Genomic DNA, 25,995 nt, shown 5'->3' on the forward strand with positions numbered 1-25,995 from the left:
AAGAAAAAGTAATATGAATCAACTTTCAACAAATATTACCTTCACGTTTTAAAGGGTTTATACCTGTTACAGGTTCATCTGAAACTGAAAAAAAAGTCCAAGTGCCATAAATAAATAAATATGTCAATCCTTGTTTAAACTAGAAACATTTTGACCGTTTGATGCTGAAAATGATATTACATCACTAAATGCTAGCACTAAATGTAAATTTATCTGGAACATTAAAACAGGAAAACCAGTATCTTAAACCTTTCAAACGGGTATAAGACATACAGATGTGTTTTCTAAAAACATTAACCATTAAAGCGATTTAGAAAAAAGCAGTGACGGTAATTTAAAACGTTTATAGCTTCTGCGCAGTCTTTGGCAATGAGAGCGCCGCTAATGCAACCGTGGATGTTCAATTACACTTCACTAGGTACAAACAAAGCCTATTCCCATAGGATTAATTTAAAAGAACGGTGATTAACTTTTAGTGACATCTAGTGGTGAAGAAAAAACATTCATTTTAAAAGCTACAATAAAATTCAATAATAAAAAAATAAGTTCCTTCACATCAACTAAAACTTCAGTAATGTTTTAGGCCCAAGTATTTACCAAAAATGACGCAAAGATTTGACTTTTCTTATATACAGTATAACTGTTTTAAATTTTGAAACTGCCAGGCAAAAGGTCGAGCTGAAGACCAATAGATGTAGACATAAAAGTAACTGAAGTGAGAAAAGAGTATGAAGATGTGAGTATATTATAATAATATTTTATGTCCATCGTGTCGAAGTTGCTCAATTGCACCCATTTACTCAGGGATGTGCTATTTTCCGCTCTCTATCGGCAATTATGCGCAACTGGTTCGAACCACGGCGTTTATTTTTTTTGTGGGGGGGGTTAACTGATTTGTCGGAAGTTGATTTGTAGCGAATTTATAAATATTGTATGCATATTATTTTCTTATTATGTTGCCCATAAAATTTACTAAGCAATGATGTTGCTTCCAGGAAAATTAGCACAGGTCCGTCGTTTGTAACCGTCCACCTGGAAACAAGAACTCGGTTCCCTAAGCTTCCGCCTTACGCGTGTTTACATTTTTGCACATCGTCATATATTTCATTTTCTGAATATATATTTACTAAATATTTTTTTTAATATATTTTTTAATGGAAGGGGTGCCTTTCCTCCGTGTGTCTCATTGCCGTGCACAGAAATTAAGGTAATCTATCGCAAAATAATTGCTTACAGTTGTTATAGCTTAGCTTGACTAGTGAGCACATGAGCGATCAATTTGCTTTTAGACTGATTTCAAAGTTGTTGTTGATGTGCTTTTGTTTTTATTTTTTGGCGTATGCACACAGGGAACACCTCCAGTCCCAAGGTTTCCTGGACCGAAGTTTATGTATCGTGAAAGAGCCAACTGGCACTGTCCTTGTGCCTATTTTACGTTCATGTTTACCACAACTTGAGTTAACCTTTCTCAAAGATGCGACAGTTGTTTGGTGCCAGGTAATGAACAGTCATTTAATTCAACAAAATTATAAATATTTTAAACTCGGCGTTAACATTGTCTACAGCCTCCTGTGTTGTCCAAGAAGGAGAGAGGCAGGATGAGGGGTGACAAACTAGAAGATGTCCTCCAGGAGTTGTTAGAATCTCATGGAGAATGTTGGACGAACGTGATGAGAGATGATCTGCCTCGCAGCTTCCAGCGACATGGAGATTTAGTCTTGCTGGGGAGCAACTGTTTCTCCCTGCCTCTATGGAATAAATTAGGTAATATTGCCAGATTCCAGTGTGCGTATTGGTTTATATAATACTGTATTGCCAGATTCCAGGTTGGTTATTAGCTAATGTCTGGGCTAGTTGAATAACAAACATTTCTATTTATCTTAGATCAACGGTTATGGCATGCAGTAGCCAAAGGCCTTGGAGCCAAACGACTAGCAAGAGTAAGCCGAATATCCAGCGATGGCTTCCGATCTCCACAAGTGACAATGCTGTTGGGAGAGCAGACCTGGGTCAAACATGTGGACAATGGCATCACGTGAGTCTCCTTCCCACTCTGTGTGGATTAACATTTATTCCTGTTTTTTTATGGGTGGGGGTCATGCCTATGAGTGCTATGCCCCCAAAACATTAGGTACACCATCACAACACAACTTGCTGTTGACTGAAAATGACAAGCACTCACAACTCACCTGTTTTCTGAAAGTAGTCACGTGATGATTGCAAGGAATGACTGGTCGTTACCTGAGTCCTGAAAAATTGTGATTTCATTTTTTCAGTGTATAGCAAGTAGCAAAATGGCCACCTGTTGGGATGGGGAAAAACAGTTGTAATTCACTATATAATACATATTCCACACAATATTACTGTCTTATTCAGAATATTTTATTTAGCGGGGAAGCATAGTATCACTTTTTTTTTTTAACTTGGTATGAACCTAAATGTCTGTCTAATTGCAGATATGAGTTTGATGTAACCAAATGCATGTTTTCAACTGGAAATATAACAGAGAAACTGCGGGTTGCTGGATTTGACTGCAGGGGTGAGACCATTGTTGATTTATATGCAGGTAAGGAAAATTTATGATGAGTGAAATGTATTTTATTAAACACCAAAGTCTTTTTTTTTATCTTTCCTGTCTTTTCTGTTTTTTTCAGCATTGTTTTTATTATATGCAGCCAGCTCCATTAAATGGCAAGAAAACTACAGTACATGATTTATATTACTTGTTTGTTTTGTGCTGTTAGGTATAGGATACTTCACACTTCCATATCTGGTCCACGCGGGTGCAGCACATGTCCACGCCTGTGAGTGGAACACACATGCAGTCGAGGCGCTGCGTAAGAACCTGGTGATCAACAAAGTGCAGGATCGCTGTACTGTTCACCCAGGGGACAATCGACAAGTAATGTATTTTATATTTGCTCTCCTGCCTCATTGTACACTACCGGCGCACTATCTACATTTATGGTTGCATCAAACTCACTGAACACAAAGCTATTCATGTCTAAATTACTGGCAACAAAAATGGGTATACCCATGAATAAAAAGTGTCCACATTAGGCACAAATGGCTGCTTGTTGGGGTGGGTAGTAAAATTACTGTTATACAAGCTTTGCACTGACCTACATTGTAACAAGTCGTATTTTCAATTCTGTTGTCCCATGAAGATAAAATATTTAGAGAAATATGGGCAGTGCATTCACTTTTGTGTGCTGTAATTGGGCCAGTTGGCCTCTCACCATTAGTCAGCCAGGATTGGCTCCATCTTACTCAAGACCCACAGTAGATAAACATTATTATCAAGGAACTGCATTTTTTTTGACTGAAAGTACTATGAGAGTTTTTATTTTTATCTCAGGTCCAGCTGTGTGACATTGCAGACCGGGTGAACCTGGGTCTCATTCCGAGCTCTGAAGATGGCTGGCCAGTTGCCTGTCGCCTGCTGAAGAAAACTACCGGTGGCGTTTTACACATTCATCAAAACGTCACATCAGCAAACGCCGTGGCCTCACATGCAGTGAATGATTCAGAATTCAGCATATCCGGGAAGAGAGCAGACAGAGCGGCGTCGCAGGCCTGGGCTGACGATGCCGCAAATCGCATTGCGTGGCTCTTAAAAGATCTAACTGCTGCGACATGGAAAACAAACATCCTACACGTTGAGCACGTGAAGTCATACGCACCTCATGTACATCATGTTGTGCTGGACTTGGAGTGCAGACCAGCCTGAACCAAGATAAGAAAATACATCAATAAACACTGAACTCTACTCCTTGGGTTTAACGTCATTCTAGAGAGTATACAGTTACACCTGGATGGATATCATTATTAGAAAAAGCGACTTAATGTTTGAACACAAACGGTGCAGCAACACCGTTTTCAGCATAACATTACTCAGTCATATATTCTTTAATTGCAAGGAGATGAGTTGACTGCATAACCCAGATGTCCATGTAAATTCAAATAAATTGAGTTGAAAAATAGCCATTAACATATAAGTGAAATTGATCCAACTTTATGAAAGATTTATGAAATGTGTGGCGTTTTTAAGTGATTATTTTTTACTAGATAACCTAAACATTTCTCAAGTTGAGTCAAATTGACCCAAATATTGTGTTGGTCTTTTTTTTTTTTTTGTCCTATTATGTTGGTTATTGTTGACAAGTGTTTTTAGAATGTATGTTTGAAAAATGTGGCAGGGTTTTTACTTTTCGGACCTGCTTTTCCCATTTCTGTACTGGCTGCCTGACACGAGCCTTAAATCTAGAATGTGACCTTCATGTGTGGAGTTCGAATTGTTCCCAATGCATAAGTGGGCAAAGTTGATGTAATATATCTCCTGTGAGTAAATGTATCTAAAAATACAAGGTTATGATGGCTGGTGCAGTTTGGTGATAAATTAAAGATAAGAACTGAATACTGTGACGACAAATGGGAGGTAATTTATGACCGATCTAGTTTATTTCTCATGACCTTGAATTCGATGTATAGAAATGGAGTTAACATGTATTCAGTCTCAACGACATCTATTTCCTATACTGCTTACCCGAAAACCTGTTTTTAAAAATAAAAAAAAGAACACTTATTGCGAGTTAAAAAAAAAAAGGAAAAATTATCATTCTCTTCGTCACATAATGAATTAACATAACATTGTGATGAGTGCACAATTTCAACATGGTGTTAAATATGAATAATAAAATGACTAATGGACCGCTTCTTGCAGATTTCATCTCTCCTGTGATTGTCTGAAACTGAACTATTTAGGTGCAAGAGTTTTCAATATATATTCCAGTTTTGTCTCACTATTTCAAAAGGTTTTAGCAATTAATAATTATTATTTTTATTATCAATTTAACTTCACAGTAGGTGGCAGACTACTCGGTGCAAAAAGTACGATAAGCACTGATGCATGATGTAAGTCAGCACATTGCTTCCTGTTGCCAGTGGAATGAACGTGCAGTGAAAACGCTCACAAAGGTGTTAAAGTGTCCAATCTTCCTGTTTGCTCACTTCCTAGCAGCACTCATGCGCTTCGCTTTTTCTTCTCAGTGGATGTGCAGGAAGAAAGCTGTTATGCGCCTGCACTAGCAATCGGAAGGGTCAAGAGGTGTAAAACTTGTATAAGGTAATGTTTTTCCATATTTTTTCTTTGGAGGACATTAACAACTTGTCTTTGTAAACGGTGATGACGTAACCTTGACTTTTCGGCAACAGGTGTATGTGATCGGCCGAGTGAAACCAGTTCTCCTGCGGTATTTAACGTTTTGAACAAACACGTCTTTTTCCTTTATAAACTACTGTCTGATGACTGAAATGTGAGAAGTAACTTGAAAATTGTTTTTTAGTTTGATGACGTTACCTTGTCCTGCGCTCTTTTTTTTACAACTTTAATGATCATACATCTATGAATTATCGCATTCTGTCATACTCATTCTTTATTAAATGCAATATGTTTGATGTTTATTCAAACCGCGGAGTACCTCTTTTAATAGATGTAAAATGAATATTTAGTTCAGTCAAGAGAATTTTGAATGTACGCTAGTGCGCATGCGTTGCCTCTTTCCTTCGTTCAGACAAGTTGCCTTGCAGGTATTTTTATACCTGATGTTCACTGCCTTTATCTGTCTAGTTCTTCAAATACCTATACATGTCCTGTAAAAGGAGCTTGTTTTGAGGGAATTCAAACGAGCCATGCATTTTCAGACTGAAATCTTGATGTCTGCTTTGAATGACTGCTGACCTCTGTATCTTTAGAGGGTGGGAACCCAAGTTGATGTTGTTTTTGGCTGTCCTATGTCACACAACCTTTCGGCAGGGCAGAGCCCTCAAAATATCGCATCCTGGTTTGCTTCCTTTTAATCATTTGTCATTGTAAGTAAAGCTAGTTCCGCAAGAATGCTCTACCTGTGTATCCCGAATCATAGTCACATGACACTCAGGAGAGGCCTCTAATTGTCAGAGGTGTTGTGGTTCACATTGTCAGAATTGATTGTGAATACTTATGTAACTGTTTTGTCGCTGATCCATTTTGTCAGGTTGTGACTTGACTTTAGTTAAATCTGTTGGTTTTAGAAATGGATCATATGAAAGCTAAAACCCTCGCAAATAGTAAAATTAAATACATTAACATAAATTTGCCTTTTGTTCAGTGCTGGTTTCTGGGCACTGATTTGATCGTGGAGGCCATGTTGAGCTCCAACTTTATGAGGTTTTCTGGTTGACACATGGACTTGGGGTGACCAGGCCTGGTGGAGCTCTGCTGCAATAGAAAAGGTTCCTCCCGAGCAGTTGTCTACCAGATATACGCTCGTCAAAAAGACTTTTAATTTTCTTCAGTCTTTTTTTCTTCTTTTTTTTTGGATTTTGAAGACTCTGGGCAGATTAGGCTGATTTAGAGAGTTTGAAATTTCAGAGGGGATATTTATCACACACATTGATGCAATCATTAGTTATAAAATCGATATTTTCAGTGCCAAATTCACAACAGCTTAGAAAATGATGCATTTGAGATTTTGTTGATATAATTCCTTGTACTTTTGTCCCCCCACCATACTAGGCAGACTGAATGTAAAGCACTTGAATTTGGTTGAGCCACCTATAGCCATCATGCCTCAGCCCTTTGACAATATTGACCTGGACTTCCTATCGGACTCCGAGCGGGATTTGATCTTGGAGGTGTTGCGTCGGGACGAGGAGTTGAGGCAAGCCGAGGAGCAGCGCGTTCGGTAAGGCGTTTACTTCTGACATTTGTGCACCTTTTCAACACTATTGGAAATGTGCCATAGAAACCATTCTGCTGTAAAATTACTGATTAAAAAAAAAAAAAAAAAAAAAAAGGCATCATTAAGATTGTGCTATAATTTTAAGTTGTAGCTGGGCATGGAACTAAAATATGATTTGAATGCAATCTTAGATGCAATCTTGTACATACTGCACAAACAGATAAGCTGTGCCGCCTACTCCCGCGCCCATTTTCAACAAACTGTTGATAGTTCGCCATCGCGTTTTTTTTTCCCTGCTCCGGAATACTTTGGCCCTGATTGCTTGTTGTTTGCCCCTTTGTGCCACAGGAAGCTGAAGGCAGAGTTGCTTGAAATTAAGAGGAAAGGGGCGAAACGTGGCAGCAGGAGATACAGTCAGCGGAGTTGCGCCCGATGCCACGGCTCTCTAAGTCTGCTGATATTCAGTTCCAACCAATGTCGGCGCTGCCATCACCTTGTGTGCAGCAAATGCAGAGCCAGCCTCCCCGATGGGTCCTGGCTCTGCAGCGTGTGCGTCAAAGAGTCGTAAGAGAATGTTTTAATTACCTCTTGCTAATTAAAACCCAGTTGGCAACATTAAAAGTTGGCAGGAGTTCTGTTAAACTAATAATCTATTAAGCACTTTTACAATGTCTTTCAGCGACCTAAGGAAGAGTACAGGTGACTGGTTCTACAATCTGAGGGTCAATCGATTCTCCACCATGCCTGGCCACGAGATTGTGAGAAGCAGCCTCAGAAAAAGGCCCGTGGGTGAGTGCAGGAAGAGGAAGTGGGTCTCGACTTTTTGACAAGGAATGTAAACAGCGCACCGAAGGGGCTGAAATACAGTCCTGGTCAAAGAGGAAATAGCTCGGCGTGTGATTCACTGACTCTTGGTCTGTTTTTTAAGGGAAGAAGTATGTGACAATGGGAGATGTTCTGCTTAGACATTCGGAATCCAGCCGAGGTCCACCCGTTCCTGTCCCCAGGCAAAAAGTCATCGACACCAACAAACGGTGCTCAATTTTTACCTCCTGTCAATGTACTATGCACAAAAAGTCAAAAACACTGAGCTTTTCCATTTTTTGGGGGGGGGCATGAAGTTGGGTTATTGCCCTGGGCTATTACATATAAATATTTTAACTTAATCAACATTTTACTAATCACTGAATTGCAGATTTGGGCTGTTGCATGTCAGCAAAGTTTCTTATTTATTTTTAAGTTCATCACCATTACAGTCTGCTTTCAGCAAGAACTTAAAAAATTTGAACGTATTTACTGTTGAGAGGATGTAAACAAACTTAGTCTCCAAACTTCTTTATTAATTATAAAAAATGGTCATTGTTGTTGTTGATTATATTGTTCATCTCTAGAGTTCAATGTTGACAATTGCAAAACATTCCAATTTTTCTCTCGCAGACCTTTGAGTGAGAACTCTGGCTCAGTTCCATCCACAACATCTTTTGATATGAAGGAAGATGGATTTTTCGATCATGGTCCTACCAGTGAGTACTCGGGGTCTGTTTCTTCAACAGCATCTTTTGAAAGGAAAGGGATCGACGGCCTGTCAAAGCCGTCGCAGAGTGATACTGAGTCAGCAGAAATCGCCAGCCTCACTAGCAGCAAAACCGGCACCGAGTCTGGTCGCGTAACCCCAGAAATGCCCAGGTAAACTCAAGACTTTTTCTGATGTCAGAATATTGCATTAACAAGGGACCATATTACGTTTTTGGATACCTATTAAGTGACATGGCTTCATGATGTCATCCAGGAGAGCGCTTCTTCCACCACATTACAGCCAGCCCAATGTTTCCAGCGTGACTCTCTTACCAGATGCCGTCAGCATTCATAGCTATAGCTCAGAAGCCGATGCTGTAAGTGTGTTGACATGTTTATATTTTTCTTTGAGCTTAATCACTCAACTCCCATTTGACAAAAATAACATACGTCCTAATAGGCCCCACAAATTAAGCAAACCAATCCAGACCCGGAGTTTGATGTTGACAAATTCTTCAAGAAGAGCATTAAAGTGGTTCAGAATGTTCCTGGTAAGTCTATTATTTTTTTCCCACCAGGCGCAGTGAATTTGATGACAACTCATCATTTTAATTACAGATTTTGTCAATGATGGGTTGGATGCGGACAAGCAACCTGGCTCGTTTGACGTTCCAGCGGTAGTTAAGAGCCCAATTGTAGAGGTTTTGGACACTCGGGTACGTACACTAATAACCTCAGGGGACATTATTACCTCCCCACACACACCCACATGCACAATTTAAAGCATGTAATTAAAACACTTGGGAACTGTCTGTAACATGCTTTCATCAGAAGACCTCATCAAGAAGTGTAGTGCTGTTTTCAAGTCGTAATTCTTATCAAGTTAAAAAGCTCCCCTTTATATAAGCTGAAACTTTCTTATGCAAGTCGGCGTTGCATATCTCACTCCTTCTTCGTGACCATGACTTGGACAGAAATTTGGATGTTCCCATGAAGACAATAGCACTTGTAGTCATTTTCTCAATGAAGCAGCACCTCTTTGAGCTACTCTTCCTTTGACTCTTGCGCAGCATTTGGATTATTTGGGGGTCATTTTCTTCCACATCATTCTGGCAGTATTTTAGCCAAGGGATGGCACACTCCTAGTAATGTGATAACTATGTGGTCGTGCCATGTTGAACTTTGACATGTTGTGACCATCTGGGTGAAATTTCAGCTCCCTAGTGTCTTCTTTTAAATGCCTTTGATGTAACGATCAAAGGTTGAACAAAATACCATGATTAGTCATTTGTCCTTGTATAGGTCACAGAAATAAACCGGGACAGTCTAAACCCCGACTTTGATGTTGATAAACACTTCACGAAGAGTGTAAAACACATTGAGAACCCTGCTGGTAAGTCCAATATGATACGAAAATTGTTATACCACAGTGCAGAAAGAATTTGCTTGTAACTCATGTCCATGACAGAATCTGTCAATTATGGACTGGATTTTTCTCATCAACCCGTCTCATATGAGATCCCAGTGAACATCGAGAACCCATTTGTTAAAGCTACGGACACACATGTAAGTAGAGCAGTAATGCACTTGATTAGTGTTGACTTAGTTCAATAGATAAAAGCAACTATTTTTTTACATTTTTGAGCGTAAGTGAACATCTATTGTGACACATTTTGTGACATCTGTCCCACTGCTTGGGTACCCGTTCTGCTCATTGTAGCTCACCTTGACTAGGAATGGGACGAGACACAAATCCCCCAAGACGAGATGTCTCACGAGATTGAGTTCACCAGGATGAGACGAGATGAGATTTGAAACATCCTTTAAAGTAATCTGAATGCTCTTGAGAGCACTTGTGCTGCTAACTAGCTAATTCATACTGAAGCTGCGATAAACGCTGGCAACAGATGCCATACATACAATAAACTGGCAGTTTAATTAATTTTTTTATTAGTGCCCAGACTTGGCAATTTGAACACTTTTTCAGAAAGTGTTGTTTATATTGAGTGTCAGGACTCACTCCGGGGGCAACAAATTGTTGTGCAATGACGAGTCAGTCAAGTTAGTCATTGTCGCGACATGCTGTCGGGAAAAACTTCAAATTAAAAGCATACTAAGTCATTTGTGTTCATTTACTGTTTGGTATGCTAAAGTTTATTTTGGAGTCTGTTGGACTTCTCAACATGTTTGGCAACATGTTTTACTGTCATGCAGTCACGTTACATTCTTTTGTAAAAAAAAAAAAAAAAAAAAAAAAGCACTCCCACCCTCCTGCCCTGAAAAAATGCTTGTAATTTGCAGGTAAGAGCGTTCAAGTCTCGCGGGATCTCGTTTTGTGAGATCTCGTCCCATCCCTACTATTGACACTTTTTCAACTGAGAAAATACTAGGTCATTTTCTCATTTAGTCACTGGGGCTTCCAGGCGTGCTAAGCTGGTATCATTTGGGGGATCTGTGCATAATCCACTTTTTTGCCATTGTTCATTTTCTCCTTGTGTCTCCTTGAAACTTGAATGCAGCAAACATTTGTCTTGCTTTGACTGATATGTTGTTCAGTCTGCCGTGGTCCTTGCAGTTTTAACTGGTCCAATATTGAAACTAGGACAAGCACAGCAGAGCTGAGCCAGTTCTGATCAGTGGAAATGTCAGGTTTATCCTTTGCCATGTTTTTGTGTTTTGATGATAGAGCTGGGAATGATGCCTTCCTGCAATTGAGTTAATGATGAGCTAACGCTGCTAAGCTGCTGCCAAGTCTCCTGGATGTCTATCTCAGCTTTTCCCATCCACTGCCATTTGAACACCATTAGCATTTTTTTCCCTTGTACTTTAGGTCCCAGAAATAAAGCGGGCCATTCCGAACCCAGAGTTTGACATTGACAAACTTTTCAATAAGAGCATCAAAAATGTTGAGAAACTTCCTGGTTAGTTTCTGATTGCGCTACTATTGTTTTTGCGCTACTATTTATTTCCTTAAGTACAGAAAGAATTTGGTCATAACTCATCATGTTCATTACAGAATGTGACAGTAAGGAGATGGATGTTTATGATCAATTTTCCTCATATGAGAACCTGATGGATTACAAGGAAAAATATGTCCAAGATTTGGACACGCAAGTAAGTAAGGTCGCACTTTAGGGGCTGGCTCTTTCTCATGCAAATCAGACGCTTTTTGCTCCATATAATTCTGGGTCAATAAAGAGTCCTGATTTGTTTTCGTAAAGAACTCCGAATGTGTGGGGTCTGAATGCAAGAAAGCATTTAATTTGAGGAGCAGCATTTCATACTCTACTATACTCTTCATACTCTGTAAATATGATTAGACTTGTGTCCTTTTTAGGTCACAGAAGTAAAGCAGGCCAATCCAAGCTCAGAGTTTGATGTTGAGAAACCCTTCAAGAAAAGTGTCAAACTTAGTGAGAATCCTCTTGGTATGCCTTCTATTGTGCCACATTTTTTTTCCCGCCACAATATGGATAGAATCTGTTCGTAACTCGTGTTTGTTACAGAATGTGACAAACATGGGCCAGACGTTAGTGATCACCTTGACTCGTATCAGGTCTCTGTGGATGACAAGAGCCCGTTTTTCCAAGGTTTAGAAATACAAGTAAGTAAGCCCTATTTTTAGGGGCGAGCTCTTTCCCACTGGGCAATTATTGACAGGCCGCCACATACACAGTAGTTCTCCCGTGCTAGTGGTGAGTCCGGCTTTCATCATCATGCAGATTGCCTCATGCATGATTGTTGGGGGAAAAGCAATGTCTGTAAAAAAACAAAAAAACAAAGAAGAAGAAGCAGAATTGCATACATTATTTTATCTGCTTCTCTTTGAACTTCGTTAGCTTGTTTGTCCTAATAGGTCCCAGAAATAAAGCAGGCCAATCAAAACCCTGAGTTTGATGTTGAGAGCTTCTCCAGGAAGACTGTTAAACACATTGAGAATCCCTATGGTAAGCCCTACAATTGTCCTGATAGTGTTTTCCCACCATGCAGGAAGAATTTGGTTGTAACTCATGTTCATGACAGAATGTATCAAACATGGGCTGGATATTTGTGATCAGCCTGACTCAAATGAGCTCCCAGTGCCTGCCCAGAGACAAATTGTTCAAAATTTGGACATGCAAGTAAGTAGATCAGTAAGTTACTTCATTTGTAGCGATATCTTTCTCATTGCATAAGTACCCATTCTCCTTAAAGGGAAAGTCAGGTCAAAAATGTTCTTCACGATAATGTTCTGCGCAGCCCCAAATGTCTAAATATGGTATTCTGGTGTCAAAATGACGGTCCACTAAGCTGAATGAAAACTGGTGGATTTTGGCTGTTAGTTCATATTCCACAAACACAATATCAAATGAGTACTGTGTTTAGAAATAAGGGGCGCATATAAAGTTTTAAAGAATGTTTGTGACCTGACTTTACCTTTTAAATTGGCTCTGTTTGCTAGTAATGTCTTTGCTTTGGTAAAAGCTGTGCTAGTAGGTTTTGTCTTGTACCTGGTCAGTGGTGTTTCTAGGGATGCTGAACTCATATCATTTGGGTGATATAAGCATTGTCTATGGTTATTGTCCATTTTCTTACTGCTCTGAGTGTCCTCTTGATTGTCTTCTTAGGAAGTAAATGCAGGGAACCCTTGTCTTATTGTGACGGATGCTTTCAATGAGGCATGTTTTTAGCAGTTTTAAATTAGAAAACAATCAGCTCCCACTGTAAGACAAGTATAGCTGAAATAGTGCTTCGCAATGGAAAAGTCAGGTTCACGCAATGCCGTACTGTGGGTTGACTTAAGGGCTGGAAATATTTGTGTCTTCCCACTCTGTCGTTCAAGAACGAACACTCTTTGCTCTTAAGAAGACTTGGAAGTATTTCTGCTTCAGCTTTTCCCATCTACTTTGTACTTCTCGTTGAGCATGACTAGCCTTTGATCCTCATACCCAAGGTCCCAGAACTAAAGCAGGCTACTCTAAGACAAGAGTTTGATGTTTACGGCCTCTTCAAGCGTGACGAGAACATTGAAAATCCTCCCGGTTAGTCCCTTTTATGTCTTGCTATTGCTTTCCCTCGATGCAAAGAGAATTTGGGTATAACTCGTCATATTAATTACAGAAGGAGTCTATTGTGAACTGGATTTTGATCAATCTCACTCATATGAAAGCGTGATGGACATCAAGAACCAGTTTGTGCGAGGTTTGGCTGGGGAAGTAAGTAAGTTATGTTTTGGGGGGCAGGGTTTCTTATGCAAGTGAGTGATATTGTATCCCACCCCATATTCTGCTTGTTGGCCAATGACAAGTCCTCCTTTCGTTACCGTGAATATCTCAATACGTAGGGGAGAAAGTACAATAAAGGCCCCATAAAGCAAATAAAAGCATTTTCCTCGAGGAGGCAGTTCCATCTACCCTTCTTTGAACATGATTAGCACTGTGTCCTTTTTAGGTCACAGAAATAAAGCAGGTCAGTCCAAAGCCAGAGTTTGATGTTGAGAACCTCTTGAAGAAGCGTTTTGAACACATAGAGAATCCTCCTGGTAAGACCCAAATAGTGCTGATATTGTTTTCCGTCTACAAAGCATGGTGAATTTGATTTATAACTCATGTTCATGACAGAAAGTGTTGAACGTGAGCCAGATGTTTCTGAACCACCTGACTCTTATGCTGTACCAGTCCCTGCCCCAAGGCAATGTGTACCCAGTTTGAACACACAAGTAAGTGGAGCAATGTAGGCTCAGTCCTCTCATGGTTCCAGTGTTAAAAGCTTCAGAATGTTAAAACGGCAAGTTGGCTGTCATATGCGGTGATATTTCTCAGTGCATGGTATATGCAATTTCCCCTAGTATTATCATTTTGAAGTAGAAAACTGTGCCAGAGTGAAGCGGGTAAATCTGTGGACTGCGCAGTGGAAAGGGAGTTTTGCTTTGACAGCAGAACTGGCAAAGAAGTTTGCTATTCACTCTTTTGGTAATAAGCAGCTAATACTGTTGAGGAGCGTTCAAGGAGATGGGTTATTTCCGTCTCAGCTTTCTTCACCTACCCTTTCTTGAACATGATTAGCCCTGTATGTCCTTATTAGGTCCCAGAAATGAAGGAGGCCAGTTCAAGACCAGAGTTTGACCGTGACGATCTCTTCATGAAGAGCGTCAAAATCATAGAGAATCCTCCTGGTAGGCCTCCTATTGTTTGCCCTCAATGGGGAGCAAATTTGGTCATAATTCATATTTATTACAGAATGTGTCAAACATGAGCCAGATGTTTGTGATCAGTTTGGCGTGTATGAAACCCTGCCTGCCATAACCAGCCAATTTATACAAAGTTTGGACTTGCAAGTAAGTCGAACAGTGAGAGCCATTTAACGCATCATTTTGCAATTTAAAACAGTTCCCAGGTGTTTTAATAATTTTTAGGCAAAGCTTTGAAAAAAATGACTCAAGGGTGAAAAATAAACCAAGACAAAGATGTTATTCCCTCTGAAATGTTTGTGTGTTTGACAGTACCGGCAACCTTTGTCTAGTGTTAAAGAGCAGTCAATTGAGCCATTTTGCTTTTCAATACTGCTGTAGGTCCCGGGAAAAACACAAGTGGGCCCCGGCCCTGAGTTGGATGTGCAGAAACTTTTCAAGAAGAGCGTTACTCGTACTCAGAATTCCGGTAAGCATCTTTGTATGTTTTTCCCTCATAGCAGCACGCATAATGCGTGATCCCATGTATGCTCACAATAATAATTTCCATCAACATTAGATTTGCATGAGAATCGGGACACATTGACTGTACCAATGGGGAGTAGGAGTAAATCGGTGCCAGATTTAGACATGCAAGTGAGTATGTCCACAATATGCTCAAATTATACATGTAAAAATTTTAATGATGTACCTTATTAGCAAACTCATGTCAATGAGTGTAGTGACGCAATTGTTTGTCTATACTTTGACAGGAGGATGAAGAGGAGGACATTGACAGCTTGGTTAACTCTCATAGAAATCTGATGGCCAGTTCTGCAAGTTCAATAGTAAATATTTTATGTTTGAATGCAATGTGTTTATCGTTTGTGCTTGTACGATGATGCTCAAAGTCTAAGATCATTTGTTTGTATTCTTTTTATTGATATTACAATTACTAAGAAAGATTGCTGATGAAAATTTGTTTGGGAGTTGCACTTTGGGTTAATTTTTTTCAGTCACATGGAATCAAAGAGCACTTATTCACAAAAGAGTCTCGCAAGGTTCACAAATCCACAACGTCCTGTGAACCGAACTTCCAGAGGTGCAGGAGAAAAAAAAACAATCTAGAGAAAAATAGAAAACCTTGAGAAGGAGTGGGAGGGGATTTTTATTTTTAATGTTGTCACATCATTTTGAGTTCTTTGAGGTGATATTCTGTTTTATAATTAAAATTTAAACTGTTATTATAAGACTTTGCAAGCATTTCGGGGATGATGGGATTCAATTACTCACGGGTTCTTGCAAATCGTGGCATGAGTAGTGGGATGTATTTGTAGACTTAAGACATGAATATCTTGAACCCGAATTGCTTAAGAAACTCCTGTATTGCCTCCAGAGCGTGAGCATGACGAGTATTTACAGCGACTCGGGAGACAGTTACAGCGTGGACGTGAGAGGGGAGGTGGTCTTCTCCATGTTCTACGACGAGCCCAGCCAGAGCTTGCAGGTTTTAGTCAAGGAGTGCCGCAAGCTGGCCTTCGGCGATAGCCTACGGCAGTTTTCCAACCCGTAAATATGACATTGTTTTCATTTCATTCCACGAATGCAACCATTCTAATGTTTGCTTTCAAACATTTGAGACGGCTACGAAAGGAACGCTTTTGCTCTTATGTACACATTCGGTGGAGATGAGCGGCTGCTGGCTGTATTTGCTATGTGTTTAGCTCCACGAGGTGTGCTGCTCAGGAAATTCAATGTCAACAAACATGTTCAGAGGTGCAGTCATGTGAGAGGTTTGCAAGAAGAAAACTGACTTTTTCCCAATGTGTTTTTCAGTTATGTCAAATGTTACCTTCTCCCTGACAAATCTCGTCAGAGCAAAAGGAAGACTACCATCAAGAGGCATACCTGCGACCCAGTCTACGAAGAAACATTTAAGGTACACTTGAGTCAAAGGCTTCCTGTTCTCCGGGTTTAATTAACACTTTATCTAGCTGACTACCGGTCACCACACCTACAGAGAGGGGCTTCTCGGATAACTATTGATTTACAGTAGCACTTGTCAATGTTGACTGTTCCTGAAAAGCACTGGAGAGTGTCTTTGAATTAGGCGGTATAACACAAGTGCTGACAAAGACCTAAAAATAAAGTATTTTCCCTCTGTATCCAGCTCATGTAACGCATGGAACATAGACTTGGCAAGCAATGCATTACAAACTGTTTAAAATTCACTTTTCTTCTTTTATTAGTATTCCATTCGCCGCAGTCAGCTGTTAACTCGAACCATGTTGATATCAGTGTGGCATCACGGTCACCTGGGCAGCAACACTTTCTTAGGAGAAGTGGAGCTTGCGCTGGACTGCTATGACTTGGACTCTCCACAGGAGGAATGCATGCCCCTCATGACCAAAGTAAGCTGTTTGAATTCTTTCAGTAATTGGTACTTAATCATTGGCTAGCCTCGTGCTTCAGTTGTCTGATTTTTTTTTTTTAAACTTCTTTTCCACTGTCCCCAGATGGCTCACCTGGGCACATCAGAAACAGCATTTTATTGGCAATCCGTGTGATACAGTGGCTTTTTCATTATTTTTTTATTACTGTATGATTTTTCTTAAGTATAATTTTACGGTTTGCTATTTTCTCCCTCGTTAGACGATACTTTTTTTGGTCATTTTTTTATGGGAAGACTAACAGAGTAATGGCAATTGCATTCATTTCAGTTAGAAACATCATCATGAAATGAATTAAGCTCAAGGCACCACCATATTTAGTATTTTTAATCAATTTAATACATTTTTGAAAAGGTCTGCAGTGTGCTTGTAAAGGTTACATCCAAATCAAATCTACCTTCACGGTGTAAAGAAATAACCATAATGTACTTGGAACATTCTCCTTTCAAGGCTCCGTGCTGCATTCCAACCTCGGCTTTCACTCAATTCAAAGGAGAGCTGGTGATCTCCTTGAAGTATGTCACACCTAAGGCACCTCGAATTCAGAAATTCAAAGGTAAAGCTACGGAGGTCATTTATAGCCACGCTTTGCTGCTCTTGAACTCCAAATTGGGTCTCCCTCCTCGCAGGCAAAAAGGTAGTGGAGGTGGAAGGTGGAGAGCTTCACGTCTTGATAAAGGAGGCAAAGAATTTGATGGCCATGAAGGGAGGAGGAGGCACATCTGATAGCTTTGTGAAAGGGTACGATGGCAACCAAGTTCCAAAGCATTGCTGCGTTCGAAAAAGTTTTTGAATACCCCTTTTTTTGCTATTGTTTCACAGTTACTTGTTCCCATCTAAGTCCAAGACCACCAAGAGAAAGACGCCAGTCATAAAAAAGAACTTGAATCCTCACTATGGCCACACGTTTGTATACAAGGAGCTGACGCTGGAGCAGCTAAGGACCATGTGTCTGGAACTGACCGTTTGGGACAAAGAACCCATGTTGAGCAATGAATTCCTCGGAGGGGTCCGTCTCAGCTCTGGTGAAGGTAAAATGCTGACAAATCCCACTGGACTTTTCTGCAAGTGCATCTCAATCAACTGAAAGAGTGTGGAGAACATAATCTAGTTCCATGTGGTGGAGCCTTTAGATATGGCTGACTAGACTTGCAAGTTGTTGTTTTGCCTTGAAAGAATCCTATCGAATCATTGATAATGATGCTAAGAAACAGTTTGTCAGTTATGGTGTCATTGTATGATACGACACAAGTCCCAGCAATCTGCCAATGTGACGATGAGATGTATGGTGCATTCGGATGCAGTCAAACATTTCTACACAATCGTCAATTAATGCAGAAAGACCTTGGGTGAAATTTGAAAATGGTTTTAAAATGCTCCCATTTTCCCCCTTTAGGTACTGTTAAAATGGGAAACGAAGAAGTGGAGATGGATTCAGTTGGAGAAGAGGTCAGCTTGTGGCAGAAGATGATGCAGTACCCAGACTCTTGGGCAGAGGGCACTCTTCCATTGCGCACAACCATGAAGAAGAAGAAGGGCAAATGAGGACATCTGATGTCTGTCTGTGGACGTTTTTTGAGGGAAAGAAAGAATGATGGTTCGGAATCAGTTTGATAATCCATTATGTTTATTTTGCAATAGCAGATACTCGCCAAGTGACACAGTGGGGCAAGCGGCTACAAAAGAGACATGCACTCCGGGTGCAAGTTCAGACAATGGGTTTTGATGAGTAATGTGCCAGAGTGCTTAAATACTGGAGTTATTTTAGGAACACTCACACTTTGGTTTTTAACTATAGCTACACAAAACAGACATTGTGTCAAGATGTGTCAAAGCAAATTATAATATGTACAAAACTTAAGATCACCCAAATATTTGACATAGTTATTCCTGTTTGTAGTCACTATTGTATCAAATATATTTGTGTAAGTCTTTGTTGCAGATAGAGATTTTTAACTTCTAAGATAACCTTAAAGTTGTCTCGACTGTCCTTTTCAGCCAATAAAAACTGACCTAAATGATAGCATTTGTTTCATTTTATGCCATTTTATCTGATATGAACTTGCGGCATTAGTATAAGTTTTATTGGTATACTGTTCAATGAAGAACATTTTCACATCAGATGTGACTAGAATAATAAAGTATTAAATAACTGTTCTTTTTACCAATTTCCATTCAATTTTGAAAGCGCTTGAATGTGAGGCTGCCAGAGCCTTTGTGTGCTGTCATGTGACTACCTGTTAGTTCAATTGGATTGGTGAAAACCTGTTGGCAGCACCCAAGGCAGAAGTCTGACAAACCAAAATGTATGAAATAAAATAGATGAATAAAATAGTGACCCTTTCTCTGTGACAAAAACACTGTACTCTGAAGTAAAAAAAAAAAAAAAAGTTTCAATATATCAATTCAGATGAGTACAATTCATCCCAAAAATTACTTAAGTGAATGTAACTGGAGTAAATGTGGTGTTACTGCATACTTTTTTAGGGTAAAAAGTATTCATGATGATGTATTTGGGCTGTATTTTGTCAAGTAGTCTTGCATGGAATGTAACGTTCCTCCACCCGAGTTCATCCAGGCTTTCTCGGCCATCGTCACTGACCCTATGAGCTCCTCACTTTGTCAAAAACAATAAATAGAGCAGGCTCTTTTTATTACTTTTTTTCACTTAATTTTATGACTCGCAGAAGTCTTTGTGGCGTTCCAACTTCTCCCTTTCCTCTTCATCCAGCAAAAAGCTGTCAATGTAGGCAAAGAGCTCCTCTGATGCCATGGGAATGATGAAGCGCTCCCGATCCAGTCCGAGCTTGTCCACCAGCACCATGCTAAAGTATTGCCTGGAGATTCGGAATGTGAGCCTGCGGGTAAAATCGTTAAAATCCAGTTCAAATCCCTTATTAGGTGTTATATACACTGAGTCAGATGTATGTATGAGTGTGTCTTGTGGAGCAACTCGATGAAAGAATTTTCCAGTTTGGAAACTGAGCCGTGCCTTCACAGAAACCGGACTGCCCGGTGGAAAATCTACTGTATGTAATTGCATCTGTGAGATGAATGAGTGTCTTGTCTGGTGTGGTTGTCTTAATAAGTGGTGCTGGGGTCATAAAATTTGCGTAAAGTGTTCCCTCACCATTTCTCGCTTCACTGTTTGCGGCCTCGGTGCTTTGCGCGTTTTCTGTATTTTTTTTCCAAAGGGCCGTCACTTCACAGCAGCGCATGATGCACTGCAACATACCCACGCTCAGTCCTAATATGAATTCTGAAGCAGTCTAACAGTTCTAATACACAATCTTATGTTTCTGCTTGTGTCTGACATGTGCAGAATTTACATGTGGGGAAAGGGGTTGGGTGTGGGCACATTGAACCAAGTGACAACACAGACACTGAGGCTGGCCCTTTAGGAACAGTTGCAATGCAATGTGGGAATGGGTGAGGTGGTGGTTGTGCTTTGTGCTGCCGCGAGAGTTGAGAGTTAGTGAGCGGCTCTTCACTAAACACATTTCATACACTATTTATGTGCATACAATGAACTTTCCAACAACTTTACCTTAATTCATCAATGACTAGGGAGGTCAAGTTGTTTTCCTTGATGCGTCCCGTCTCATGTGGCGGCGAGTCCAGCAGCTCGATGAGTGTCACATGGCGCAATTGTAATCCGCAGTCTGCTTTCTGGGGACGGGACACAAGTACCATGAGCACCTTAGCAAAGGGGCCAGCAGGTTGCGGCACGAACAAAGCTCTCCTCACTTGTATCATGATGTTCTGTAGCTGGTAGTCTGGGTCGGTGATGTCGGGCGCAGATAGAATGAGCAGTCGCCTCTTCTGGAAGAATTGACGCAACAGAGCCGAAGCTGTTTGCACGTTTGACTCGATCTCCATCGCTTAAAAGACACAAGATCACAGTCACTTCAATAATGCTTGTATCATTTGGACTAATGAGTATTTAACAATCCAAGACAATGTCATTAAGGGATGACTTTTATTTAAGTGAAAGTCACTATTGTTATTGACAACTGACATGAAAATGACATCACAGTAGCTCAGATAACGACCAGTCACAGTTCAATTGACCAACCCCGGAAAACAGGTGAGCCATGATTGGTCGTTACCTGAGCAAATGTGATGTCGACAGCAACTGGGAAAATGGCAGCACCCTAAGATGGATAAAAAAAAAAAAGGGGGGGGGGGATTATGCCACTTAATTCATATCCCACAAACTTAATATTAACCAGAATATTGTAATTAAACCGGTGGGGGTGGAGATAACATTTTATGGTAAAGTACATTTTTACTTCCTCTGTAAAATAAAAATCTGTATTACAGGCAGAATGTTACTTTTTTTTTTTCTTTAGTAATACTTTGACCCATAGTTCAACTTTCAAATTTAAAGGGACACTGTGTAAGATTTAGACCATTTTTCAATAAGAATGAATAAATTAAATGATTCTAAATTTCAAAAACTTGCAAATAAATGTGTTCTTAACGACCAACAGTATGTATGAAATATAATCATAGGTTATCATTAAATTCTATTACATGGGGGGTGGCACTTCTCCTAAGGCGGCCATGTTTGTTATAGCTACAGCTAATAGTAAATGCAGCACCTCCTGCTGTCCGTAACGAAAAACGGTCTAAATCTTACACAGTGTCCCTTTTAAAAAGAAAAACCTTCCAAAAACAAATCACAGCTTTTAACTGATCTCTTGGTACTCACGAACGCACTCCACAGGCTCGTCACTCCAGTTGCGGTCGAGCTGGCAAACCCGACTGGCTACGCCCCTGCGCTTGTACCCGCCGTCACAGTGGTATTCACACACAGCGCCGTAGTTGGTGACGTCCGAGGAGCAGGTGAGGGAGCCGTGCAAAGGCGGAGACAGGGCCGGGCATCTCCTCACTGGAAGCCAGCGTTGAAGAGTATTCACTAATTATTTCTGCCAAACTGCCGCTTGTTGTGAAGTGAGTTGTGAAGGCGCCACTGTACTTTTAGCAACTTTTTGCTAAAACTTCTAATTCTTCAAACGGCCTTGGGTCGATGAAGGTTGGGAAATGCTGGTTTAATTCAGAAATCTGACATGCTCTGGCATCTTCTTACCTTCAACACGAACGATAAATTTGCAGGCGGCTCTGTTTCTGGCTTGATCGTACACTTTGTAGCGTATAATATTCGGTCCCTCCTTGAAGTCAGTGCCGGGCTCCTGGCCCACAAGGATCACACTACAAAGGCAACAAAGCTGAACTTGTCTTTCCATTTGAAACAGGAAAAAGGTCCTAAAGTTAAACAGGGACATACTCGAGTGTTTTATCAGCTGTGTCTGTGGCAACTGGCGCATCCCAGGTCACTCTTGCTGTCAGTTTACCAGGTTCCGCTACCTTGACTCTGGATAGCGGGCACCTGATTTTTGGAGGTTCTGTGTCTGAAAACAGTTGGAGATCCACAAAACATTTTATGGAAAACTAACCTTTCATTGTAGAATAATATATTATGTCCTCATTTATTACAAGGGTTAAATCCCAGCTCACCCCCACAACAAGACAGAACCCACTAGGCAGTGACCGTGTTTAAATATTTTAAAGCTTTATGCGTAATATCAATTCTATATGCATGTGAGATGAGGTGTCAAAAGTTGTCCATTTGGTGTCATCGACAGCTCAAATATAATCTGATTGCTGGTCTAAGATGTGTCTGGCTGGTTCTCCTTATGCACAGTCAAATACATTTTGGACCCGCAACAGGAAATATCATCCGCTTTATGCAACTGGTGCCACGTAACCAGAGACATACTGCTTACAACAAAGTGATAACCAATATCAGAGAGAGGAGCATGGGTCTGGTTTTCTATTCTAACCCTAAAATGAATATTGTATTCTAAGATTCAAGATGCACTTTATCATTAGACTAACAAGGTACACAGATTTGCATTCCGAGGAAAAAAAAAAAAAAAAAAAAAGTCTTTGGGCCATGCCCCAAATAGAGCATAGTACAAGCCTGGAAAAAAATCCTCAAACATCCACGAAAAAAAGACAATACCTCATAACTCGAACAACATAGCCAGATTCCAGCGCTTCTGCAGCAGGTTGCATCGCGTGGGCAGGAATTCAGAACTAGCGGCGTCGTTGAAGATAGGCTTATTTATTGTGCATGTGTGATATCTGTGGATGTGTGTGCGTAAGGGATGTCCTTGAGCTATAATAGGGGAAGCGACTTTCTATAGTCTTTACTTAGTTCAAACAATTCTTTTGTCTTGGCTCCCACACCTCAATTTCAGAACCTCTGTTTCAAGGAAACATGAAGACTGAGGGACTGCAGCTTTGGATTCCATTAGCAGCGTGGGAGGAAATATGTTTATTTTGGTGAAAGTAAGCCTCTAGAGAGCTGTGCTTGTGAGAAAAAAAAAAACAACTCAGCGAAGCAGATGGACTGAGTTTAGCTCCAGTTTACGGCTACAGATTGAACCGATCAAATGTCAAGAAATTCCTCATTCACTGTGCGTTCTTCATTGTGTGTCTTCTGGACACTGCATAAGTTTGTTCAGTTATCAGTCAGTACTGTGTGTTAAGTACTGTGTTTATTTTTCTGACACATTTTTACTCTTCAGGCATTTTCACACTGCTGTGTACAGTGGAGCATTTTTCTTTTCATGTCAACTTTTTTGTCAACTTCCACAGACGACAATGTGACTAAGTGGGGTGAGATACAGCCAACTAAGACTGAAACAGTTCATTGAATAACTTGAATAATTAGACTTAGCATATAATCGACAGTGAAATTGTGTTTACTTTGTTCTGTGGAGGGAAATTTCAATGATAACAGAGACAGTGTCAGGCCATTTGCTAACATGCCATCCTGATTGAATCACCTTTGGTTCCACCACATGAACCTGTTTTTATCATTCTCAAGGGGTGACCATTATCCCACTTGCTGTCAACTGAAAATGACAACACAGTTGCTGGGGCTCAGATAACAACAATCACAGTTCAGCTTGGGAATGTCGTCAGAAAACTCAGGTGATTGGTCATTACTGGAGTCATGACTGTGATGCAATTTGAAGTCAAATATCAAGCGGTAAAATGACTGCACTCTGAAATGTTAAGAATGGTGGATTTTGGAGATGCATAGATCATATTATTGCAAAGAAAATGTTGGGGTAAAGTACATTTTGCAATTTGTAACATTTTTACTACAGTAAAAAAGTTGATTTCCAATCACTGAGATTATTTTTTAATCCAAATATCTGGACATCTACTTGAGTACAGATTGTGAGTGTGTTTGCCACCTCTGCTTCTGAAGAATACCTGAACAAATGGGCTGCGCTCCGCTCCATGTCCCTCCATGCTGACACGTGCGGCTGTGCTCCCCCTCGATGCGATGTCCGGGGGTGCAGGTGAAGTCGCACCTGGAATCCACCACGAAGCCCTGAGTGCATGTGTATCTGCCGTGCGGAATGAGGGGCAACACGCTGCATCGCATCTCTGCGGAGAAAGTGAATATCGGGTTGATATCGGGTTGATTGTGTACATGCTATTCGAATGATGTTGACGCTCAGTGATGCTCTGTGCTTGTGGGATCTACGTGTGATTAAAAACCCTTTTTAAAGTAGAACTAAGGACACTTGAAAAAAGTACGATGTGTACAATATACTGTGATGTCTTTTACAGCAACTTTCACCTACTGCGGCAGACGGCAGTCCCCGACCAGCGGCGGTTGGAGAGACACTGGATGGTGCTCTGACCAATCAGGCGGTAGCCCCGGTCGCAGCTCATGCTGCAGCGGGTTCCCTGGGTGGTCCGGTACGCTCGCCGTTGAGGGGAGTGGCAGGTGAGCTCGCCGTTGACGAGGCGTGGAGAGAGACACCAGTGAAGTTCTGATGAGCAGAAGAAGCTCTTTGTGATAGCACTGTACAATATATTGCAAATATATTATAATTGTGATATTTATATATGTTCAAAAAAATATATACATTTGCATTTACATTGGAAACAAACAAACCACTTTATCGTAGATTGTATTAGTATACTATATGGTTATAATTGTGTTGCAATGATTTAGAAGCATAGGCCTTTCGTTTTACAAATGCACTTTTACAAAGCTTTTTTGTTCATGTTTGACAACAATACTTGTATACTGTGATTACAATTATTTGTCTGTATTCCATGTGAACTTATCCGTGTTATTTCCATACATACTGATGTAGTCTAGCTGGTCATCGTCCTCCTCAGCAACTTCATCATAGCCGCCATCCTCTGTGGTCCCACACACAGCTGGAACAAAGAAACATGGGAAAAACATTTCTAAAAGACTTCAGATGAATGTGGGTAGAGATGATCCCAGGGGCAGGAGTGGACAGGGCGGAACTGTCAATCAGGTTGGGGACACTGTCATAGAGAAATCCCACACAAGCATGCGTAGAACACGGAGACTCCAGACAAGTGACAGTGAGGCAGATGTTCCTATCGATATAGTAGACAAAAAAATATAGATCTTCACTTTTTTTTTTTTTTACATCATTTTTACTGGTTAATTTAATTACTGTCGCTTCTGATATGCTGGGGAATCCCAAATGTCGCTTTGGTGAAATAGGAGTGGGGACTTAAAAATATTAACCACATCTGTATTTAAAGCAGATGTTATTACTCACGTCAGACTGCCAAGACATTTGACTGACATTATCCGATAGAGTCCATGTCAGACCATTCACAAGCAAATAGGTAAACTCTTTTTTATTGTCCACATAAACACTTCAAAAACTCACCTTTCAGATATAAGATCAACAAAAAGAGAACCGGCGTACGGGACATCTTCAAACCTCTGGTCAGGAAAAAGGATGACACTACTGGGAGGGGAAAAAGTTGTGCGCAGCGTCTCGTTGACGTTCCAAGTCGGACTCCCAACAATGTCACACAAAATCTTGAAAAATTACACCAAAACCACTTTTACAAAGTCTCGCTGATTTATCTCCTTTGGGAAATAAAAGGTTTTTTCTAGTCTTGTCTCGGAGCGCACGGTCAAAACTGCTCCTCGATACTTGAGGGTGTAAAAATCCACTGGAGGGCGCTGTTGTCTTTTGTCGCTCAATGACGTTACAGCGCATTGAGAAGAAAAAAAAGTGAGACTTGAAATCATTAAAAGTATTGATTTGTGCTTTACTGTTTAAATATATTT

General features: G+C 40.4%; 3 protein-coding genes across 4 annotated transcripts; 2 read left to right on the forward strand and 1 right to left on the reverse strand.

The window, feature by feature from the left end:
• The first annotated feature begins 1,060 nt into the window (after positions 1 to 1,060).
• On the forward strand, positions 1,061 to 3,769 carry tyw2 (tRNA wybutosine-synthesizing protein 2). The gene is made up of 7 exons (XM_088431646.1): positions 1,061 to 1,207; positions 1,350 to 1,497; positions 1,566 to 1,764; positions 1,885 to 2,035; positions 2,457 to 2,566; positions 2,745 to 2,902; positions 3,359 to 3,769. The coding sequence occupies exons 1-7, from the start codon at positions 1,155 to 1,157 to the stop codon at positions 3,728 to 3,730; spliced, it is 1,191 nt and encodes a 396-aa protein (XP_088287772.1). The 5' UTR covers positions 1,061 to 1,154; the 3' UTR covers positions 3,731 to 3,769.
• Positions 3,770 to 4,951: 1,182 nt separating this feature from the next.
• On the forward strand, positions 4,952 to 18,858 carry sytl4 (synaptotagmin-like 4). Of its 2 annotated transcripts, XM_088431702.1 has the most exons (33): positions 4,952 to 5,125; positions 6,557 to 6,725; positions 7,071 to 7,286; positions 7,402 to 7,511; positions 7,651 to 7,756; positions 8,160 to 8,408; positions 8,512 to 8,614; positions 8,698 to 8,788; positions 8,856 to 8,953; positions 9,540 to 9,630; positions 9,706 to 9,803; positions 11,068 to 11,158; positions 11,254 to 11,351; positions 11,575 to 11,665; positions 11,744 to 11,841; positions 12,094 to 12,184; positions 12,261 to 12,358; positions 13,171 to 13,258; positions 13,338 to 13,432; positions 13,668 to 13,758; positions 13,838 to 13,935; positions 14,301 to 14,391; positions 14,456 to 14,553; positions 14,788 to 14,875; positions 14,966 to 15,042; positions 15,159 to 15,233; positions 15,782 to 15,954; positions 16,222 to 16,324; positions 16,635 to 16,796; positions 17,286 to 17,391; positions 17,465 to 17,576; positions 17,658 to 17,866; positions 18,232 to 18,858. In XM_088431702.1, exons 2-33 carry the CDS (start codon positions 6,607 to 6,609, stop codon positions 18,378 to 18,380), a joined length of 3,663 nt encoding a protein of 1,220 aa, XP_088287828.1. In that variant the 5' UTR covers positions 4,952 to 5,125; positions 6,557 to 6,606; the 3' UTR covers positions 18,381 to 18,858. The 2 variants fall into 2 exon arrangements, with proteins under 2 accessions (XP_088287828.1, XP_088287829.1); XM_088431703.1 differs by lacking the exons at positions 13,171 to 13,258; positions 13,338 to 13,432; positions 13,668 to 13,758; ... (1 more) ...; positions 14,301 to 14,391; positions 14,456 to 14,553.
• Positions 18,441 to 25,857, reverse strand: srpx2 (sushi-repeat containing protein X-linked 2). Its single transcript, XM_088431704.1, has 10 exons — positions 25,586 to 25,857; positions 25,020 to 25,094; positions 24,506 to 24,697; positions 24,129 to 24,305; positions 22,126 to 22,249; positions 21,928 to 22,049; positions 21,550 to 21,729; positions 20,583 to 20,716; positions 20,383 to 20,504; positions 18,441 to 19,693 (listed from the first exon to the last, which is right to left on the reverse strand). The coding sequence occupies exons 1-10, from the start codon at positions 25,629 to 25,631 to the stop codon at positions 19,510 to 19,512; spliced, it is 1,356 nt and encodes a 451-aa protein (XP_088287830.1). The 5' UTR covers positions 25,632 to 25,857; the 3' UTR covers positions 18,441 to 19,509.
• Positions 25,858 to 25,995: the final 138 nt, after the last annotated feature.

Source organism: Hippichthys cyanospilos, chromosome 13 (genome assembly GCF_059441005.1).
Source record: "Hippichthys cyanospilos isolate Australia breed blue-spotted pipefish chromosome 13, RoL_Hcya_1.0, whole genome shotgun sequence".
Classification (NCBI taxonomy): Eukaryota; Metazoa; Chordata; class Actinopteri; order Syngnathiformes; family Syngnathidae; genus Hippichthys; species Hippichthys cyanospilos.

Bases quoted from the DNA above. Each gene is read 5' to 3' on its own strand.
- sytl4 (XM_088431702.1), top strand. From the start codon at position 6,607: ATGCCTCAGCCCTTTGACAATATTGACCTGGACTTCCTATCGGACTCC. The intron at 11,352-11,574 runs GTAAGTAAGGTC...TGTCCTTTTTAG, and splicing joins TCCAAGATTTGGACACGCAA to GTCACAGAAGTAAAGCAGGC. The intron at 13,259-13,337 runs GTTAGTCCCTTT...TATTAATTACAG, and splicing joins GAACATTGAAAATCCTCCCG to AAGGAGTCTATTGTGAACTG.
- srpx2 (XM_088431704.1), bottom strand. From the start codon at position 25,631: ATGTCCCGTACGCCGGTTCTCTTTTTGTTGATCTTATATCTGAAAG. The intron at 24,698-25,019 runs GTATGTATGGAA...TCTGCTCATCAG, and splicing joins TGACCAGCTAGACTACATCA to AACTTCACTGGTGTCTCTCT. The intron at 20,717-21,549 runs GTGAGTACCAAG...GTGTCTTTTAAG, and splicing joins CGAGCCTGTGGAGTGCGTTC to CGATGGAGATCGAGTCAAAC.
- tyw2 (XM_088431646.1), top strand. From the start codon at position 1,155: ATGGAAGGGGTGCCTTTCCTCCGTGTGTCTCATTGCCGTGCACAGAAA. The intron at 1,498-1,565 runs GTAATGAACAGT...CATTGTCTACAG, and splicing joins CGACAGTTGTTTGGTGCCAG to CCTCCTGTGTTGTCCAAGAA. The intron at 2,036-2,456 runs GTGAGTCTCCTT...GTCTAATTGCAG, and splicing joins CATGTGGACAATGGCATCAC to ATATGAGTTTGATGTAACCA.